Source organism: Myxocyprinus asiaticus, chromosome 21 (assembly GCF_019703515.2).
Source record: "Myxocyprinus asiaticus isolate MX2 ecotype Aquarium Trade chromosome 21, UBuf_Myxa_2, whole genome shotgun sequence".
In the NCBI taxonomy this organism is placed as follows: domain Eukaryota; kingdom Metazoa; phylum Chordata; class Actinopteri; order Cypriniformes; family Catostomidae; genus Myxocyprinus; species Myxocyprinus asiaticus.
The window spans coordinates 38,592,708-38,615,001 of NC_059364.1; the positions used below are offsets into that span (position 1 = coordinate 38,592,708).

General features: G+C 37.5%; 1 protein-coding gene across 2 annotated transcripts; it reads left to right on the forward strand.

Moving 5' to 3' along the window:
- The first annotated feature begins 1,891 nt into the window (after positions 1 to 1,891).
- On the forward strand, positions 1,892 to 21,566 carry LOC127412300 (leucine-rich repeat-containing protein 73-like). Of its 2 annotated transcripts, none has more exons than XM_051648548.1 (6): positions 1,892 to 3,273; positions 6,274 to 6,434; positions 6,661 to 6,783; positions 7,944 to 8,044; positions 19,893 to 20,088; positions 20,180 to 21,566. In XM_051648548.1, the coding sequence occupies exons 1-6, from the start codon at positions 3,002 to 3,004 to the stop codon at positions 20,188 to 20,190; spliced, it is 864 nt and encodes a 287-aa protein (XP_051504508.1). In that variant the 5' UTR covers positions 1,892 to 3,001; the 3' UTR covers positions 20,191 to 21,566. The 2 variants fall into 2 exon arrangements, with proteins under 2 accessions (XP_051504508.1, XP_051504507.1); XM_051648547.1 differs by having other exon boundaries at positions 20,202 to 21,566.
- Positions 21,567 to 22,294: the final 728 nt, after the last annotated feature.

Genomic DNA, 22,294 nt, shown 5'->3' on the forward strand with positions numbered 1-22,294 from the left:
ATCTCATCTCATTACACTGGCCTTTGAGTCTGACAAATGAAATATAGGACACAGTTTTGGAGTGTTTGTATTTTGTGTATTTGGTTAATTTCTAAATGTTATGTTTTAAATTGTATTACTGTGAAGCACCTTGGTCAACTCTGTTGTTTTAAATGCTTTATTAATAAAGATGAGTTGAGATTAAAGCACAAATGCTGTGATTTATTTATATAAATATATAGTTTACATGTGCTGCATGGTTCACAGTAGATTAGTGCTCTGCTCTGTCATCTCATACAACATGTGAATGATTCTCAATATGTATGTGCGGTCGAATTTATACATTCATTCATAGTACGCAGCTCTTCCACACTAAGACTGAAGTCTTAGCGGTTTAATAAATCACACTAGGACATGTCACAATTTTAATTTGATTAATTGTCCATTTCAGTGTAAGGAGTAACAGAGCACACACTCAAAATGAGCATTTTAAAGCTGTCATGTGTCGGTCAAACTGTGCGCTGGTACCGGATTGTGTCAGTGCTCGGTACTACCAGTACTGCAGAAACACTGGTATCGTTACATATTTTTTTATTTTAGTATCGACTTGGTACTGAATTACCAGTACTTTTGACAACACTACCCACCACTATGTGTTGCTGAGCGATGACTACTAACTGTAGTCTGTGCCAACCAGACAGTGAGGCGCATTTATGGAGTTTTGGGTTCCTTGCCACTGTCAGCTTTGGCTTTATCACTGGGAGCCTAAAGGCAAATAATTTCAAGGCATGATTTTCAATCACATTTTTAATTTAAACTGTGCAATGAGGAATTCAAGACATTGCAGCAGCATTTTCTGTTACAGCATCATTTTCTTTAAATCTGTGTTGTGAAAAGTTCTGTACAAATAAAAATGACTTGACTCTGTAGAGATCTAAGTTGGTAAATAGTGTGTATAAGGGTTATGAACCTCAGCATTCTTTTTTATACAATATGTGCTAGCCAAAAAAACAAAAGCAATGTGCCAACCAAGTGGGATCTTACATTCTTTTTGTAAACAATGTTAGACAGCTAGCATAGCTTATCACAAGCTTATATCTTCTACCAAAAACTGATACCCATCACTATTAACTACAATTATTATATATTTAAAAATCTTTCTCGGTATTATTTTTATAACATTTTTGCAGAGGGGTTTAATGTTTGTTTGGACACAGATGAAATGACAAGTTGTCAGATTTTTAGCATTCAGAAACAATCAGTGAAGGTCAAAAAGGTGAAAATTTAGATGTTACCAGAAATCAATTTCCAACCAACCCCTGTAGTCAACCATCCTCGGTCACCCCCTATATATTTAATTTATTAATTAGAATTGCTGTTGTTCAGAACAATGGTTTAATATTTTTACATGTTTTAACACCTTTTTCAATTTGACTGTTTCATGAATAATTTTGCATTTCATAATTGTTTGGTTGCTTTTTTCTTTTTCTTTTTTGCTATAAAGGTTATATAGGCTATTTAATGGCAGGTTCCCCTTTGTGAAAACTTACCCTATGTAGTGTGACAATATATTCATATTAGTTCATATTAAAGTAACTATATATTTTTCCCAACAGGCATTAACGTTGTAAATGTTCAATAGCTTTTTTTGTATCCAAGACCGCATGGTGCGTGCCTATGCAGAAACAGACTTTCCAAAATAAACCTACCCAAATAAATAACCTATTAACTGTGATAAATCGTGTGTCAGCTAGCCCCGGTGCCCCCTATATTTCATAACGCTCTACAATCTAGCTCCAAGACCCAACTAATCATGCGTGATCATCCGTACACTGCAATAGATGGTCATTTGTTACCTCACTTGCTCTTGGCTCGCCCATTTTGCCTTTGTACACACGCTCAACCCAGAAGACACATTCTCTCCTTGTGGCCAATCATGCGACATCAGCTGTCAAGCGGATTACCTAAAGCCTGAACAAACCAAACGGCTGTTTTGGTAATGGTGGTGCTGGTGGTGGTAAGATGAGCACAATTTAATGTGGGAGACATTTATAGGGTGTCCATAGTAACCCACAGCACCTGCAAACGGAGGCAAACACTCCATTGTCATCTTTGCCTTAATGTTGGCAAGGATGAAGCCCTGAGGAACCAAACAAACATGTCGGGAATACAAGCGCAAAGGAAACAGAAAAAGCTGAAGTAGGCGCACCACACCTTTCCGCGTTTTTCTGAGCCTATAGATAGCAAACTGGCGTTCACGCTGCCCAAGCGTCGGATGTGTTAGAAATTGCGTACCAATGCTCTTTTTTTCAGCTGCGAAAGGACAGTCGATGGGCAATGATGTCAGTGCTATGGACACTGGAACGCTAGAACTATAAGGGGACGTTCACATCGTACGTGTTTTTGCGTCTGTCCGCCTTGTTTTTTAAATTGTTTTCCAATGTAAACTTGCGCTAGACGGACGTTTTAAGCGTTGCGTTTTCTTTCAGCGTCTCGCACAAAGCGCCGCGTTTTTTAAACGCCTTGTCAAAAAAAAAAAAAAAACTGAACTGTTAAAAACGCGTCTTGAGACACCTCCGTTTTGTTATATTTGTTGGGCCACGTCTTGCTTCTTTTTTTTTTTTTTTTTTTTTTTTTTAAAAAGTCTCGTGTAGGAACGCCGCGTTTTCAGTTAAAAAGAACGTCAACTTTTAAAAACGCATCTCGAGACACTTGCGTTCTGTTGCGTGCGTCTGATCATATTCGAACTGAACAGTCCTTAAGAACTGCTGCGGAGCATTAATTGCAAACAAACAAGCGTATTGTTTTTTGTTTTTTTTAGTAGACGTTTTATATTTTCCTTTCACTAAAACTGGCCAAACTGTAGAAGAAGTCGCTGTGTAATCGAATGATGTGATCTATATTCGCCTGTTGTGTTCTCAAAGTTGGCGCTTATATATATATATATGCTTATATATCTCTTTAACTCCTCAATCCATAATGCTGTCCACTTGGAACGTTAGTCAACCTTGACGCCACCGAAATGCTGCCGGGCTCGATTCAGATAACGGGAGAGGCGCTGTCCGGTGCTGAAATCAAAGATATATGCGACAATCTGAAAGAGAACAGTGTGAGGCTTCTGTCTGTACGAGGATGTCAGCTGTCCGATCGAGACTTCGGCCGTGTGTGTCGCGGCGTGGCAGAGTCGCATTCTCTCGCGCAACTGAACCTGAACCTCGGTGTTGTGTCCACCATCAACCGGACGAAGCAGCTGGCAGATGCGCTGAAGGCCAACAGATCCATCCAGACACTCTTGTAAGTGCTCGAGCAAAGGCGTCTGTTGTTACACTGCTTGCAAGGCACCACTGAATTATTATTAATAATAATAATAATAATTATTATTATTATTATTCCTCTCTGCAATTAATTTAGCTCGAATCACATAACGTCCATGACTCCATTCAAATTTATATTTTATAGGTCCTACTAGTGTCCTTTATAGCCTACTTTTAATAAATGTAAAATATAAATATAAAACTCAATATGAAGTTCTATTCTGAAATTTTGAACGCAATGTGTGCTTCATCTTGCTAAATGATCTTAGCAAATATTTTTATATTTAGCAGTAAATTGTGAATTAAATTCTCATTACTGCAACTTGTTTATCATTTTTGAAACAGATTTACACAGCCAGGAAACTTTTAACAATTATTAAATGCCAGTTTTGCTAATTTATTCTCAAACCAACCATTAGTCATAAACCCTTTTAAAAATTGTTTGGGTTAATCTGAAACACACACACACACACACACACACACACACACACACACACACACACACACACACACACACACACACAAACAAGGTGTAAAATTGGTTGCTGTGTTTCGGTAATGTGATAAATTGTTTATTTTTTAAATCAAATTAGATGAATAATGATTATTTGTTTAGAGTGTCTAGTAAATGTTGACATGTAAAGTTCAAATCAATTTCAATTCTTTTTCAAAATAATCAGCTTCTCAGATTTTTGTCCAAAGTATTTAAAAAGGGGAAAAATTTAAAAATATTGATTTGAACGTTATACGATTATTTCAGAATTCCCTTTTCATGTTCCAAAAGAAAAGAAACAAAATAGTTAACTTCAATAAAATCGAGTGTGTGTGTTTTATCAGGACATTTTTTTTTTAGGTTACACACTGGTCATTACAAGGGTATTATGCTATAAATGTGGTTTATGAGGACATTTCTAGTTTCCCCATGATTTAAATCGCTTAAAAAACATACTTAACGATGTTTTATTGAAAATATAAAAATGCAGAATGTTTTCTGTGAGGGTTAGGTTTAGGGGTAGGGGTAGGGTTAGGGGATAGAATCTATAGTTCATACAGTATAAAAATTATTATGTCTGTGGAGAGTCCTCATAATGATAGCTGCACCAACATGTGTGCATGTGAGAATTACTCTGTTGGTACCAGTCAAATTCGAACAGACAGCAATGACATCACAATATTTGCAAAGTAAATTCTTTCTTGCATCTTTTATTATAAAGGGTTATTCCTGTTATGCAGTAGACTTTATAAAAAATATACAAAGTATATGTAATCTAAGGAAGTATTTCTATTAAAAAGGGACTACCACACTTTCAGAATATGCTCTGGTCAAGCTTAAGCACTTAAACATTATTAATTCTAACTTGATAATTTGCACAATAAAAAAGGAACGCCTAACAGGATGGAAATAAAGGACTAAAGTTAGCCATTGATCAGTGATTGACATTTATCATAGGATGCCATGGTATGTTTTTAACCATCTTTTGAAATATTGATATTTACCGATTGCTGTAACAGGATGGAATGTTTTACAATAAAACAAACAAATACCACAAAACATCACAGAATTCATAAAGTCTTATTGATGATTGTGCTGTTGTTTTCCTGCCAAAATAAAGTCACTTCCTGGAGGATGACACCATTGAACTGGCTTTTCTAAGTGAAAGGGATATTACATAAATGTAACAGGATATTGAAATCGATATGGAAGTGTTTGGAAAAACATATACAGTAAATTGATTACCAATTAAAACAAAATTCCCACGTAAACAGCTAGAATATTTCTTAATAAATTTCCAAGTTTTTATTTTAGAAGTAAGTGCATAGTACCATGGCTAATGGCAAAAATGGAAATATCCTCTCAAACCAAAGTAGTGAAATTATATAAAATTCTCTACTATATTATATATATATATATATATATATTTAATATCTATATTAATATCTTTTATATCTATATATTTTATTCAATATATTAAGACATAAACAATGGGGACATAAAATTGTACTGCATAGTAGAATGACCCTTAAAGGGATAGTTTACCCAAAAATGAAAATTTTCTCATCATTTACTCACCCTCATGCCATCCCAGATGTGTATGACTTTCTTTCTTCTGCAGAATACAAACAAAGATTTTTAGACTAAAATCTCAGCTCTGTAGGTCCATAGAATGCAAATGAGTGGTGGCCAGAACTTAGAAGATCCAAATTGCACATAAAGGCAGCTTGAAAGTAATCCATAAGACTTCAGTGGTTAAATTCATATCTTATGAAGTGATATGATAGTGTTGGTGAGAAACAGATCAATATTTGAGTTATTTTTACTATACATCTCCACTTTCATTTTCACATTCTTCTACTTTTGTTTTTGCGGATTCACATTCTTCCTGCATATCGCCACCTAGGGGAATTTATGGTTAAAAAAAAAGGACTTAAGTATTAATCTGTTTCTCACCCACACCTATCATATCACTTCTGAAGACATGGATTAAAACATCGGAATCTTATGGATTACTTTTATGCTGCCGTTATGTGGTTTTTGGAGCTTCAAAGTTCTGATTACCATTTACTTGCATTGTATGGACCTACTGAGCTGAAATGTTCTTCTAAAATTCTTCATTTGTGTTCAGCAGAAGAAAGAAAGTCATACACATCTGGGATGCCATGATGGTGAGTAAATAATTAGAGAATTTTCATTTTTGGGTGAACCAGCCCTTTAACTGTCTTTTACTGCTTTATATTAAATAAGGCATCACAGAAGCATTATTTGTTGATTCTCATGCACAGAAAACAAGATTGTTTTGTTTTTTGACATGCCACTGTGTCATGACAGCGGCCAAGTTTAAGTTGTCTCTGATGCAGCTTTTCATTCAGACACAACCATAGCCTTTTTGTTGTTTTGCAAGAAGTGTTATTTTCTTCAGGGAATTAGAATCTAGCACAGAACATGATGTCCCTGAAACTCTTGTCACTCTTCCTCTTATAGTCTACATGGGAGTCCACTGTTAGATGCAGGACTGGTCACTCTTAATGTAGCTCTCTCCACTCATCCCTCGCTGGTGTCATTGGACTTGGGCGACTGCATGCTGGGTGATGAAGCAGTGCGTCTCATCTGTGGCATGCTACCTCCGGATGGAGCCAAATCAGGTAAAGCATTACAATTTAACCAGTAAACAGTATTCATGACACATTCCACTTTAAACGCAAACACATTCAGATTATATAAACAAATGAGGATGCAGACTGATAATGAAAAAATGAGTTTTTAAGATTTTGAGAATGTGATATCTGAAAATGAATTGAGATTTAGCAGCAGACTTACAGCTATGGTGAATTAACAATGCTCTTTTATATGATCAATACTACTGCACAGGGCTTAAAGAGCTTACACTGAGTGCCAACCCAGCCATCAGCAGCCAGGGTTGGGCTCGACTGGCCATCGCTGTGGCTCACAGCTCACAGTTAAGGGTCCTCAACCTTGACTACAATCCTTTAGGTGAGCAATTTTCACCAGCCGTGTAAAGACTATGCCCAAAAAGAATGGATTTATGCTGGCCATTAAACACAGATATTGGTGAACTGACAGCAACTTAGCAAACTAACAGTAAGTTTGATCAGCAATGATTAACACATTAGGGTTTATTTGAAACTCATTGTCATATGTTCACGTTTAATTGCTGCTTATCAGCACACACAGATTTTATGCATATTTTGTTTTACTCATAGAACAACAGAAAACAGCATTTTCAACAGCATTTGTGGCACAATATTGATTAAAGTTAAAATACTCACTTTTTCAAAAGTTTAGCCACAAAACATAAACAATATGCATGTAAACATGATTTTAGTGTGATAAAATCACTTTCTAACCTTTTCTGTGTAAAGTTATAGCCAATTTTACAACTTTGTTGCCATGACGAAGTAAAAAACACTAAAACCCTAAAATGACTGTAAAAATTACAATTTAAACAACTTTACAGCTCAAATAATACATGAGTTTTATCAGAATTAATGTAAGTACTTTTATAAAAATATAAGCTTCACATTTCTGCCTCTAAACCCTCCAAAAATAGGCCCCATTGACTTCCATTGTAAGTGCCCCACTTTTTTTTTTTTTTTAAAGAGAAGGGACGAGTCAAAATCATTTTTTGTGGTAATCAGCATTATGCCACAAATTCTGCTGATTGAGCTTAACTTGTATTGAACACGGAATGTTCCCTTTAAATGTATCTTTCAGTAAAAGATGCCAAATTTCTATTTGCATTTTCACTAGTGGTTTCACACTTTTGGACCCCACTGTATGTCAAACAAGCTTACTACTACAACACTTTTAATCAGTAATGGGCTCAAAGATTTGTTTTAAGAACATGTTAAGTTAATTGAGTTTTTTGGTTTGACACATAAATCTCTTCAACAGTTATTGCAAGGAAGCAAGTCTTTTCCTGAAGTATAGCGTATGGTATAGATGTTTTATGTTTTTCTTTCCTTTAAGACATTTATTTTGCTGACCATTGCTCCCCAGTGCATGAAATTGCCACTCTGGTACACAAATATTGCTGCTGGAGAAATGCAGGGTTTGCACTTTTAAAACCACAAAGATTGAGTGTTGCATCTTGACCCCTCTGTCTCCGCTGTTCCCACTGGTTGTGTTTTCAGGGGATCAGATTGCTGGAATGTTGGCTGTCGCTGTTGCGTCCAGTCGAACTCTGGAAGTTCTGGACTTGGAGGGGACTGGCCTCACCAATCAGTCAGCACAGGTAGATTCAGAACTACTCCATGCAAAATCTTTATTTGATTTATGTAATTTTAGTATATTGTTTATTTTTTAAAGTTGTTTTAAAAAAATCAAGGAAGAATATTTAATCCCAATATGTATTTTAATATATGTACATTGCAATCACAATAAACTCCAGGTTAAGTAAAATGCAGTCAAGATTATTAAAGAAATACTGTAGTTTACTTAAAATGGAAAATTCTGTCATTTTCTCGCCCTCTTGGGTCATTCCAAACCTTTATGACATTTTGTGGAACATAAAAGGTGAATTCTTGAAGACCATCTGGGCCTCTCTGTTCCATATAATGGCTGGCAAGCTCCAAAATGACCGGTAACACTTTACAATGAGGTTCCATTCATTAACATTAGTTAATGCATTAGGTATCGTGAACTTAAAATGGTCAATATATTTTTTACAGAATGTATTGATCTTTGCTAATGTTAGTTAACCATTTAAGCTCGGATGGGCCCATGAGAAAAAAAAGATTATTGTCAAAATATGAATCACTACAGTCTTGACCATCACAAGGTATTGTTTTAAAGCTTAGAAGCTGTACAGTATAGTGTCCCCATCACTTTACTGGGGCATTAGGACCCAAAAAGACTGCAGGGTGAGCACCCCCTACTGGCCTCCCTAATACCTCTTCCAGCAGCAGCCTTGGTTATCCCCAGGAGGTCTCCCATACAGGTACTGACCAGGCTCAAACCTGCTTAGCTTCAGTGAGCAACTGTGATACAAGGCTACAAGGTGATATGGCTGCTAATAGTGTCATGGAACACTAAACCAATTGGATTTGGTTCAGACTGGTGCAAAAATCATCCATAGTTGTGCAGAGAGACATGTGATTGGTGACTGTTACATTTGGCCACCAGGAGATGGCAGAAAGTAAATAACACAAACTCAATGCAGACTCATTGAGTCAAAAGGCACTCATTCTGTGAAATCTCATTACTAAAATCATATCTGCATGCTATGCATACCTTTAGTCATTGTTGTGTTTGCATGTGTAATTTTTTGTACACTAGGATAAATTATTTTGTAATGCTATAACTTTTGATTTTTGAATCAACACAAAAATATTATCAGTTACAGTTGACATGATTGGAAAGAAAACAAAAGCAGTTTTTCAGATCTACCTTATTTACACCCATATATATATATATATATATATATATAAGTCAAATCAGAAAAATAAGGGGAAAAAAAAGAAATTTTGTGGTTTTTTTGAGAGTCTATATCGATATCATAATCTATATCATTAAAAAAACTGAAACGTTTTCTTTACAGTGATACAAAACACTTGACACTTTGTTTTTTTTTTTGTTTTTTTTGTGGGTCGAGTTATAAGCTTTTAATTTTGGGTATGTCACTAAAACAGGAAATCTTTAAAAATACCTTCAGGGCTTAAAGGGTTAATAAAAATACAATTGTTCATTGTTAGTTCATGTTAGCTCATAATTTAGTTAACTAATGTTAACATATACAACTTTTGTATTAGTATATGTTGAAATTAACCAAGATTAATAAAATGCTGTAAAAGTAGTGTTTACTGTTAGTTCATATTAACAAATGTAGTTAACTAAATGTTCACAAAGCACCATTAAAAAGTATCAAAGTGGTCCATACACCTTCAAAAAGCTTTGTGAAGGAACAGACTAAAATTGTATTTATTTACTGAAAGATTTTCAGTGAATAATCATTTCAATTTTGGCCTTTCATCACACAAAGCTATTGTTTGTCTTCAGAAGATTTGGAATATAGCACACAAGTCATATGGACAACTGTTATGGTGTTTGTTTAGGAGTTACATTTTATTATATGGAAAAGAGCTGCAAGGATATCCACCTGTAAATGTCTGTTCCATGGAAGAAAGAAAGTCCAGTTTGTTTGGAACATGGGGTTACTGTAAATGACAGACTTTTAATTTTTGGGCAAACTATCCCTTTAAAGCGTATGATGTTCAATTGCTCTCTAAAATGTATGACTATTGCAGTCCTTCTTAATTGTCACATCTAATATTCTTATCAACGCTTCTATACTACACAAACAGATACTGAACAGTCAATTTATAAAAATAACCTGCCAAAAGACCTACCTTGAATTCTGAGAGAGAAAACTTGTTTCCACTACAACTAAATTTCCTATTTAAATCAGTGATGAATTATAGACACTTGCATGGTGGTTGCACGGTTTGAGGAAGTACCCAAAACGCAGAAGGCAAGTATAAAGGCTCTTATTAAAAAGAACCAAAAAAAAAAAAAAAAAAAAAAAAAAGCAAACAAAAACTCATGAGGGATAAACCAACAAACTAAAACAAAAGACAGGACTGACTGGATAACTGGAACAAAACAAGGCAACCTCACAGGCAGTACATCCACAATAGTACTAAGTAAGGACTAGACGAGGAAGAGTAATGAGGGAACGAGGCGGCGGAATTGGGGAAGCACATGGCAAGACAAACACAAAGCCATGTGCTAACAAGACAAACCGACAAGAGTGCACATGGAACAAACGCAATAAGACAATAGAGCACATGGCAACAATGCCATCATTAGCCATGTGCTCCAACAAAAGACAATACTAGACACAAGCACATGGCAAGAGGACCGAAACCGAACATCAAGCCATGCGCTCACAAGACAGAGCATGAGTGTCCTTATCCAAACTCTGAAACAAGACCAAACCTGACCAAAGAGTCAGGATCCAGACACCACGCTCTTAACATGGAACACAGACTAGAAAGAAGAGCACAAGGCAAGGAAAACCACCAAAGACGTGCGCTCACACAGAGACACAGAACATAAGTGTCAGGATCCTGTCACCACAATAAACATAACCGACAAAGGTGACAGGATCCTGACATTACCCCACCACAAAAGGGACGCCACCTGGCATCCCACAGACACAAAAACAAACAGACAAGGAGAAAACACAGACCAGGGATGTAGACAGAACCAACCAAGGGAGGGAGGGAGGGTGGGGGAAACAATGGAGGTGGCACCAAGTAAGGGGCGGAGTCCAGAGGCCTCAGAAGAGGGTCAAGGTAGGGGGCGGGGTCCAGAGGCCTGGGCTGTGGCACCAGGTAGGGGGTGGGGTCCAGAGACCTGGGCTGTGGCACCAGGTAGGGGGCGGGGTCTGGTGGCCTGTGAAGGGGGTTCAGGTAAGGGGCGGGGTCCAGCGACCTGGGAGGAGGCTTGAGGAATGACGTGGAAATCCAAGGCGCAATGGGCTAAGGACCCAAAGACAAGGGCAAAGCCCAAGCACCAAAGGACAGGTCAGACCGGGCAGGGTCCCTAAAGGGCTGAACCGACTGTACAGGGGTCCCAGGGAGCTGGGCAGACTGGGCTTCGTCAGCCTGAGTGGACAGGTCATTGGTGGCTACAGGGAGTTGGGCAGACTGATCGTTGGCGACAGCAGGATATTGGACAGGCAGAGCTGTGGACGACTGCAGCAGACAGGGAGGCGGCCATTGGACAGGGGTGAGCGGACTGGGCGGCGGCCACTGGAAAGGGGTGAGCGGACTGGGCGGCGGCCACTGGAAAGGGGTGAGCGGACTGGGCGGCAACCATTAAGCAAAACTCACAGGCTGTACATACACAATAGTACAAAACAATCTGGCAGAGACATGAGGGAAGAAGGCACAATATATAGGCAGCAAGACACATGAGGAGCAGGTGAAACTAATTACATAAACAAGGACTAAACAAGGGAGAGTAATGAGGGAACAAGGAGGCGGAGTCAGGGAAGCAAATGGCAAGACAAACACACAACCATGTGCTAACTAACAAGACAAACTGACAAGAGTACACATGGAACAAATACAATGACAAGACAATAGAGCACATGGCAACGAAGCCATCATTGGCCATGTGCTCCAACAAAAGACAAGACCAGACACGAGCGCATGGCAAGTGAATCAAAACCAAACATGAAGCCATGCGCTCATAAAGACAAGACATGGAGCATGAGTTTCTGGATCACAACTCAGAAACAAGACCAAACCTGACCGAAGAGTCAGGATCCAGACACCACACTCTGAACATGGAACACAGACTAGACAGAAGAGCACACGGCAAGGAAAACAACCAAAGCCGTGTGCTCACACAGAGACACAGAACATAAATCTCAGGATCCTGACAGGTGATGCATGTAATATAATCTGCACAGTGGCTACATTAATTTTGCCCTTGAATGGAAGGTTAGAGTTAGGTTAGTAGGCTAGTCATGTAGTAGAAGTAGACTGATATATCGGTTTAACAGATTAATCAGTGTCGATAGTTGCTTTTTGGAACTACGGGTCATTGGTAAAAAATCTATGCAGATAGTGTTTTTATTATTATTCCTCGATGCTCCTTTGTGACCAGTTCTGTTTTGATTAGATAATCAAGTAATCTACATTGAAGCGAGGGCATGCAAAGAAAAATGTGACTATATAGAAACGTGCCCACATACATTGTGTCTCTGGCCTTTCAAAATAAGAGTCCCTAGTGTGTTTTGGGCTTCATTTTTTATTTATTGATTTTGTTTTTTGTTATTATTGGGATTTTGGTTGAACAATAAGCTGAATCTGTCATTTTATTCATGTTGGACTCTTGTAGCCTCTATGTCTGTGCCAGTTATAATATAGTCATTTTTTAACATTCTTGTATATGAAAACTATCGTCATTTTCCACCACCTTTGTTATCGGTACCGTCAATTTCCACTATCGGTCGATCTCTAGCATGTACAGTATATCAAATATGTAGTTTTTTCTATGCTCCTAAAGGAACAGTTCACCCAAAAAATGTTTATCATTTACTGACTGTCATTCCAACCCTGTATTATTTTCTTTCTTCTGCAAAACAAAAAAAGATATTACACTGAATGTACAAGCTTCTGTTTTGTATACAAGACGAGTGGATGGTAATTTAAACTTCTAAGCTCCATAAACAGTTAAAGTCAGAAGTTTATATACTGTACACCTTAGCCAAATACATTTAAACTCAGTTTTTCACAATTCCTGACATTTAATCGTAGAAAACCTTCCCTGTCTTAGGTCAGTTAGGATCACTACTTTATTTTAAGAATGTGAAATGTCAAATGTTTTGCTTTTCTTTGTTTAATAGATGAATCAATAATTAAAAAAAATGTTATCACAAAAAAAGAATGTGAAATGGCAGAATAATAGTAGAGAAAATGATTTATTTCAGCTTTTATTTCTTTCATTACATTCCCAGTGGGTCTACATTGTTTAACTTGGGTCAAATGTTTTGGGTAGCCTTCCACAAGCTTCTCACAATAAGTTGCTGGAAGTTTGGCCCATTCCTCCAGACAGAACTGGTGTAACTGTGTCAGGTTTGTAGGCCTCCTTGCTCGCACATGCTTTTTCAGTTCTGCCCACAAATTTTCTATCATATTGAGGTCAGGGCTTTGAGATGGCCACTCCAATACCTTGACTTTGTTGTCCTTAAGCCATTTTGCCACAACTTTGGAGGTATGCTTGAGGTCATTATCCATTTGAAAGACCCATTTGTGACTGAGCTTTAACTTCCTGGCTGATGTCTTGAGATGTTGCTTCAATATATCCACACAATTTTCCTTCCTCATGATGCCATCTCTTTTGTGAAGTGCACCAGTCCCTCCTGCAGCAAAGCACCCCCACAACATGATGCTGCCATTCCCATGCTTTATGGTTGGGATGGTGTTCTTCGGCTTGCAAGCCTCACCCTTTTCCTCCAAACATAATGATGGTCATTATGGCCAAACAGTTCAATATTTGTTTCATCAGACCAGAGGACATTTCACCAAAAAGAAACATCTTTGTCCCCATGTGCACTTGCAAACTGTAGTCTGTTTTTTATGGCGGTTTTGGATCAGTGGCTTCTTCCTTTCTGAGCAGCCTTTTAGGTTATGTCGATATAGGACTCATTTTTACTGTGGATATAGATACTTGTTTTGACAGGTTCGTGTTTTCAGGGCAATGGAGGAGTCAGGAGGCAGCAAACGGTCAATGTGAGTATTTAAAAAAAAAAGTATTTAGTCTTTGAGGCTTCACACTATAATGTGGTGGACACATGCAGCCAACTCTCTCTGCCTCTCTGATGTGCTGGTGCGCCTTTTCAGGTCTCCCTCTGCCATCACTATAACAAGAGACAGGTGTTAGAGATAATTACAACCCAGGTAACGAGCCTCACTGCCCTCCCTCTCCTGCAGACAGTTACATGACCACGCTCCCATCCCCACACTTGTCTACCAGTTTCCTCCAGCATCTTCACAAGGTCCTTTTCTGTTGTTCTGGGATTTATTTGCATTTTTTGCACCAAACTAAGTTCATCTCTAGGAGACAGAATGCGTCTCCTTCCTGAGCGGTATGATGGCTGTGTGGTCGCATGGTGTTTATACTTGCGCACTATTGTTTGTACAGATGAACGTGGTATCTTCAGGCATTTGGAAATTGCTCCCAAGGATGAACCAGACTTGTGGAGGTCCACAATTGTTTTCTGAGGTCTTGGCTGATTTCTTTAGATTTTTCCATGATGTCAAGCAAAGAGGTACTGAGTTTGAAGGTAGTCCTTAAAATACGTCCACAGGTACACCTCCAATTGACTCCAGTTAGAAGCTAAATTAGGCTGGACATAATTTTCTGGTATTTTCCAAGCTGCTTAAAGGCACAGTTAACTTAGAGTATGTTAACATCTGACCCACTGGAATTGTGATATAGTCAATTAAAAGTGAAACAATCTGTCTGTAAACAATTGTTGGAAAAATTACTCGTGTCATGCACAAAATAGATGTCCTAAACGACTTGCCAAAACTATAGTTTAAAAAAAATGAGTTTTAATGACTTCAACCTAGGTGCATGTAAACTTCTGACTTCAACTGTAGAACAAAAAAAGCACCTTAAAAGTAGTCCATATGACATTATGCGTTGTGTGATAACCACTGATACAGCCACTGATTATCCTTAGATAATCTTCATGTTTGGGTGAAGTATTCCCTTAAAAAAAGCTGTCAAACTTTACCTGTTGTTCAGTGAAATTGTAACTGCCAACAAAGGGTAAATTGATAAGAGTATTATTTTGTCTTCACAACCTTCCACTAGAGGGCAAAGTTGCACAGTAAACTTCTTGTGCGTGCTCTTAGTGTTTGAAAACATTGCTTTCTCATGTGTGCTCCCCTCACGATGGCTGTAATTGCAAAGTCTGGCCCTTTTCAATCTGTTATGTGTGTAAATGAATGATTCAGCTTTGGGCTGACACATAAAAGATAACTGGCTTGGAAATGATGAAAGTACAGATTGACACCTCTATTCCATCAACTACTTCCTCTGTTTATATCAACCTCAGTCACATAGTGTACTATCCAGGTAGGACACAACAAGTTTCCAGCATCATGCAATATGTCTGTCCGCACTGAAAGTGAAAATGCTATGCGACATGACACAATCATTGCCAATCAGAACATATTTGATGTATATGTAATTTAAACAAAGCTATGTGAAGTGGGATTTTGGACCAGTGTGGTTTCACTGTAGTGTGAAATAAAAACCAGCAACTGACAAAATGTCTTGTGGCTTGTTGTGCAGATACAAACATATATCGATATATTGAGACTCTTTTTCTCACAATATTGCATCAATATTTTAGACCCTTGTATCGAATTTAGTTATTTATTTATATGTGCATTTATATAATTTCCTACAGTTCAATGAATGGAGAAGTAGTTAATCTAAATTAGCACAAACTCTGAAACCAAAATTTCTCAGTGCGGTCAGAGGATTTATAGACACCACGCTAGAGATAAAAGATGCAGTTCAGTGAACTCACTTACGTTGACCTTTTGTGACAACGTGCCCCAATGTCATCATCTCACGAACTCCACCGATACCAAATCTACACCTCTTTAAACAGCCTATTATAGGCTTTTCAGCAAAAATAAAATTAATAAAGTAGAACAATTATGATACACAATACAATTCATGAAACAACAAAAATGAAAAAGATAAAAATATCTTACCATTGATTTGACCAAACAAAAATTGTAATGGTATTGTAAATAGTAAAATGTTATTACTTTTAAAATACATGTGACAACCTGCCCCAATATAAAACTTGCCCTGACCTGACATTACACTGAAATAAAACCTGGTCCAGAGAACATAGTTCCACTTGGTGATTGAAATCAATAAACAAAACCACTGCTAGAGATAACAAGTGTATGCATTTGTGTGTGTGTGTGTGTGTGTGTGTGTGTGTGTGTATGGATGTTGATTTAAAATCTTGCAGACAAAGTCTTGTAAACTTTTGCAAAGTGCCACCTAATACATCAATGAAAGCTATATTTAGAAATAACTTTGAGGCATCTCAACACCTTTGTTTTCAAAGAAACTCAAAGTTTTCAATAAATAAATAAATAAATAAAAAATAAATAAATGCAAAACAGTTCTGCAGACTCCATCTGGGCCTATGGGCACTTGAGTCACAGGGCTCAGAGTGCCAGTTTAGCTGAGAATCCAGAGAAGCATTTGAAACGCACTGTCTCTGCAGGGAGCCAGAAGTGAGAGAAGAGACTCAGTCAGTTTTGTCTCCATAATTTGTTCTCAACCCCATTCATCCAAATATCTAATGCCATTACCATCCTAGACTACACTTAGACTCCATCTTTCTATTATTCTGACTGCTAATTGTTTAGTAACATTGTCTAATACATGGTGAGGTCTTGCTGACATGTTTTAGCTATTTGGACCATTTTGCTCATGATTGAGAAGTATTGGAGCGATTTTAGAGTGAGAGAGAACACAGACGCTCTGTCTTTAAAAAACATCGCTCCACGCTCAAGGCAGAATCACACATCTCCTCTCCACACCGTTCAAACACTCTTGTGCCAACATGATTGTGGTGGTGGGGGCGTGGCTAAGCGCTGGTTTGTGAATGGAGAGCGAGATCAGGAGATGAGAACGGTAAGGATCATCACCTGACAATGATTGTCTCTAACAGCAGTTTGCCATTGCAGTGAGAGCGGAGATGGGCTTTAAGAGTGAGCCAGACGCCAGTCACGAGAAAGAGTTACGAGAGACGAGCTGGAGAAAGACTGTGTGAATTTATGTCTGCTGAAAAGCGTAGTTTCTGAGTGTGATCGCTGAAAAGCATAAATATTGAGTTTCAAAGAAATAAAACATACCGCTTCCTCCTTTTCCCTAACTGTGAACATTGTTACAATGATCATACTGGAAATCAACATTTTTGCATCAGTTCAGATGTGTTTACCCTTCTCTGTCACTACTGATAGCATGTTCTGCGAGCAGCCTCTAAGACATGTGTTCTTGTGCCGAGGAAGCCAGGAAGTAATTACGTTCACATAAACCATGATGAGCATGATTCGGAGGTTGCATTTTCACTCTAGGTTGCATTTTTACTCAACTGACGGCTAGGGTTGGGGTTTGGGCGTATGGTTAATAAAATATGCATTCCTGTTGACTGTAGTACATCATTCACAACTAAAAATACAACTCACTTTTGGCTCCACCCTGTGGTCATTTCACATAAACAGCACTTCCAACTTCGGCCACTAGGGGTAGTGGTTTAAACATTTGGTAAAAAGACAGATTTCAGCAGCAGAACTTTCTATTTGACAAAAAATAGTTTGATAATGTCTAAATATATACAGTGCATTCACAAAGTATTCAGACCCCTTAATGTTTCTCCCATCTCCACACATGATCTCTGGAGCTCAACCAGAGTGACCATCGGGTTCTTGGTCACCTCTCTTACCAAGGCCCTTCTCCAATACAATGCAGCCAAAAAATACAATTGTAGCCTTCCCCAGATCTGTGCCTCAACACAATCCTGTCTCTGAGCTCTGCAGGCAGTTCCTTTGACCTCATGGTTTGGTTTTTGCTCTGATATGCATTTTCAGCTGTAAGACCTTATATAGACAGGTGTGTGCCTTTCCAAATCATGTCCAATCAATTGAATTTGCCACAGGTGGATTCCAATCAAAGTGTACATACATCTCAAAGATGATCCAGAGAAATGGGATGCACCTGAGCTAGATTTCAAGTGTCATAGCAAAAGGTCTGAATACTTCTGTCAATGTGATATTTCAGTTTTTTCTTTGTAATAAATTTGCAAAGTTATCAAAAATCTTTTTTTTTTTTTTTTTTTTGCTTTGTCATTATGGGTTATTTAGTGTAGACTGATGTGAAAAAATAAATACTTTAAAGCATTTTAGCATAAGGCTGCAATATAACAAAATGTGGAAAAAAATGAAGGGGCCTGAATACTTTCTGAATGGACTGTATCCAAATGCATAACTTGTGATAAAATTTAGAATAATTACACAGTAGGTGGCTGCATAGAACACTGCAGCCATCTACTGGCTATTATTGTCATAACATGATTTTCAAGTCATGTTATTTTTTTTTCTCCACCAGATGGCAGCAATCTTCCCCCAATTCAGGACACATTCTTATATGTTCTTCGTGTCTCTACTTATAGAAGTGTAGGTTTTTACTATAGTGAAGTTACGTAAATAAGATCTAAAAAACTAAATCCCAAAAGAAGTGCATACTTTTATTGTTTTTACTTCAGGGAAGAATAAATGCAATAATTTCTGTAAAAAATAAAAAAAGAGGTTACACCTGTACTGTTTCCGGTCAAAAATGACCATGAACTGTGAAGCGGCCCTTCTTTAACAGAACAGAAGGGTTAAAGTACCTGCATTTATTCACATCTATTGTTTCACTGTTAACCTTACCCCTAATCCTAAACCTAACCCAATCCTTACCCTATACCCTAACCCTACCCGTACCTCAACCTCAGTAGCAGCAAATGTGAATTTTGTGAGAATCTTGGAAAACAACATATAATTACACAAAAAGTACATTGTATTGTATGTATTTTGATGTTAGCACATATTAATTAAAGACACCTAATATAAAGTGAGACAGAAAAGCTTGTTCATAGTGGCTCATTGTTTTTAGCACTGACCTTAACTATTCCTTTATGGAGTAAATTATATTTAGGTTGTTGTTAGTGTGTTAGAAGACCAATAACATACAGGTCAAACAATGGCCACATTGCAGATATAGTATATTTATACTTCCTAAAGATTATAATTTATAAAAGGAATATTCCAGGTTCAGTACAAAGTAAGCTCAATCAACAGGATTTGTAGCATAATGATGATTACTACAAATCATAAATTAGACTTAAATGCTAAAATACACAGTTTTAAAAGTATAGCCACAATTATACATGTTAACACTAACCTTATCTTGTAAAGTTATATAGTCAATATTACAAATCCTGAAATCACGGTATCGGATATAACTTTACACAGAAAATGTTTGTAATTGGTTTGGTCACACTAATATCATGCTAGCATGTATAATGTTTACATCTTGTGGCTATACTTTTGAAACAGTGTGTATTTTAGCATTTATAGATTGGCCCCATTCATTTCCATTGTAAATGCCTCACTGTAACCACTTTCTTTTTTTTTAATAAACAAGGGGCTGATCAAAATTATTTTTGTGGTAATTAACATTATGCCACAAATGCTGTTGATTGAGCTTAACTTGTATTAAACCGAGAAGTTAAATTCAAAACATACTCAGGAAATTGTCTAATCAGATTGAATGCCCATATGCTTGATTTGATGCAAGCTGAAATTATATCTTAGGTAGCCAAACTTATTAATTAGAAAGAGGTGTCCACATACTTTTGGTCATGTACTGTATGTCTTTACTGATAAATCAAGTTGCAGGATAGATTCATTTATTTCATTCATTTTCAACATTCTCTACATGCAATCTTTTATGCTGTGGGCATATTTTCCTCATCCGTTCAGGTCTTCCTAGACATGGTGGAGAACTATCCCACCAGCCTGCGTGTGCTGGTTCTAGCCGAAAACGACATCAGCCCTGAGCTCCAGCAGCAGATCTCGGATCTGCTCTCTGAAGGAGAGGAGGAGGAAGATAAAGACGGAGAGGCCTGTGGAAGCTCGGTGACCCCCAGAGAGAAACCGGCCTGGGTTCCCCACATCAGTAAGGGCTGACCCAGTCTCACTCTCTCAGCCTGTTCCATTTGCTTCAAGACTGTTTCATTTAGATTTCCTGCTTTCTCTCTCCCTCTTTGTGTGTGGATGACTTTCCTGGAGTAACTGCTTCTAAGAAGCCGGGGAACAAGGGAAGTACAGAAACTCACATTTCTCATGCAATATTTAGGAGAGATCAGATACTATTTATGAAATAGAGATTTACATTTCTTATAATTGCCAGGTTGTGAGTTGTTCTCTGTACTAAATGTCCTAATGTCATTAGATTTTAGTAAGGTTTTTTAACCTTACATGAACATTCTGTCATTATTTACTCACCCTTATGCTCTTCCAAACCTGAATAAACTTTCTTTTGTTGAACACAATAGGTGCATTTTTTAAGAATATCCTGATTGCTTTATTGCTATATAAGGAAAGTGAATGGAGACTGGGGATCTTTGAAGCTCAAAAATGACAAATAGAAGGACAAAAATATTATTAAAGAAGTTCATACAATGTGTGAACTACATTCCAAGTCCTCAGAAGTCATGCGATTGCTTCATGCCACCTACAGACCAAAATGTACATTTTTATTTAATGAACTTAATCAATTCAGGTTGATTGACACTTGAAAAATATATTATAGATTTGCAAGGCAAAGACATAGGAGGAGCGCAGTGAATAGGGGCTTAAATTTGGGTCTGTTCCTCATACAAAGCTTTCGTAAGGCTTTAGAAGACTTGGAATATAGCTTACAGGTCATACTGTATAGTCTACTTTTATGGCATTTCATTTGTTATTTTGGAACTTGACATTTGCAGTCCCAATTCATTTTCATTATATAGAAAAGAACAGCCAGGGAATTTTTCATTGTTTTTTTTTTTTTTTTTTTTTTTTGGAAAAAAGCCCTTTTGTGTTTCACAGAAGATAGAAAGTCATACAGGTTTTTAACAACATGAGGATAAATACATGATAACAGAATTTTAATTTCTAGGTGAACTATCCCTTTATGGAAGAATATTTAGTAGACAAAGACTAGCCATTCAGAACTGGTTTAGCCTTTTCCTGTCCTCTTTAGAAGTACACATTTCAAACATTTACCAAATTGTCTCTGACCCTTCCAGACTCTTCCAGCTCCCAGATGGTCCTGATGACATCAGGACTGGGTGAGAGCTTTTTGGCAGAGACAGAGATGTGATTCTGGAGCTGCCAGTGTTTTGTGTTTGCGCTGTATGACTGCTGCAAGACCACCAGTTAGCGTGCCAGCACTTACACCGCATGACCTGTAGCACTTAGAGGAAGACAGTTTGAAGCTGGAGCAAAACACCAAGTGACTTATAATACACAATAGTGAATGATTTATTTAACAGATGTACAGTCTATTTATAAATAAGTATTTAACCAACAACAGTATACTCTGTTTGATGAGCTGTATAGGATTGATGTGATGGCCTGGTATCTGAATAAATACGTTTACACCTTTTTAAATTCATGTTTGGTTCTTGTTTCCAGCACCTGACTGTTAGAATATTATAGAACTATGAACTATATTATAAGAACTATGTCAGTGAGCATTAAACACCCCATAAAATGGTCAACCTGTTCTCATAGAATCATCAGAAAAACGCAGAATCACTTGCGTTTTTTGCAACCTAGTCTCATAGAATGAACGTTACTATTACTACATTTTTGCAAACTGACTTTTACGTGCTGAATTCTACGATTTGCTGCAGATTCTTGGTGAAATTAACACTAGAGGCGCTACAACAACTGTGCGTTTAATTCACATTCACACAAATCACAACAACAACGGCTGATTATGATTATATTAACACTTATTTTTTGCACTATTACTCACACACTGCTCAAAACACTTTTACTCTAATGCATTATTTGAAAAATTATGCTTGTATTACAGACCCACCAACATTTACACAGTTATTCCAATGTGATTATCTTGTGTATTGGCTTCTGCCACCTCTGTGAAACATCACTCTTGAAGTCTTGGGGTTTCGATGCCAGAAGATAGACTTTATTATCAGAGATAAAAAAGCCGAGTTGCTCCCAGCACAACATCTCCAGCAAATGGGTTCCTTCCCACTTATATATGTTCTACCAAGGCATGGCTAATACATTCCATACATGTCACCATTATCCATCATCCTATTCTTTGACTCCAGTCCGATTATTTTAAGAAGTGGACAGGAGCCACCTGT

Coding starts and splice junctions, on each gene's coding strand:
- LOC127412300 (XM_051648547.1), top strand. CDS start 3,002: ATGCTGCCGGGCTCGATTCAGATAACGGGAGAGGCGCTGTCCGGTGCT. Junction 6,435..6,660: donor TCCGGATGGAGCCAAATCAG/GTAAAGCATTAC, acceptor ACTACTGCACAG/GGCTTAAAGAGCTTACACTG. Junction 8,045..19,892: donor TCACCAATCAGTCAGCACAG/GTAGATTCAGAA, acceptor TCATCCGTTCAG/GTCTTCCTAGACATGGTGGA.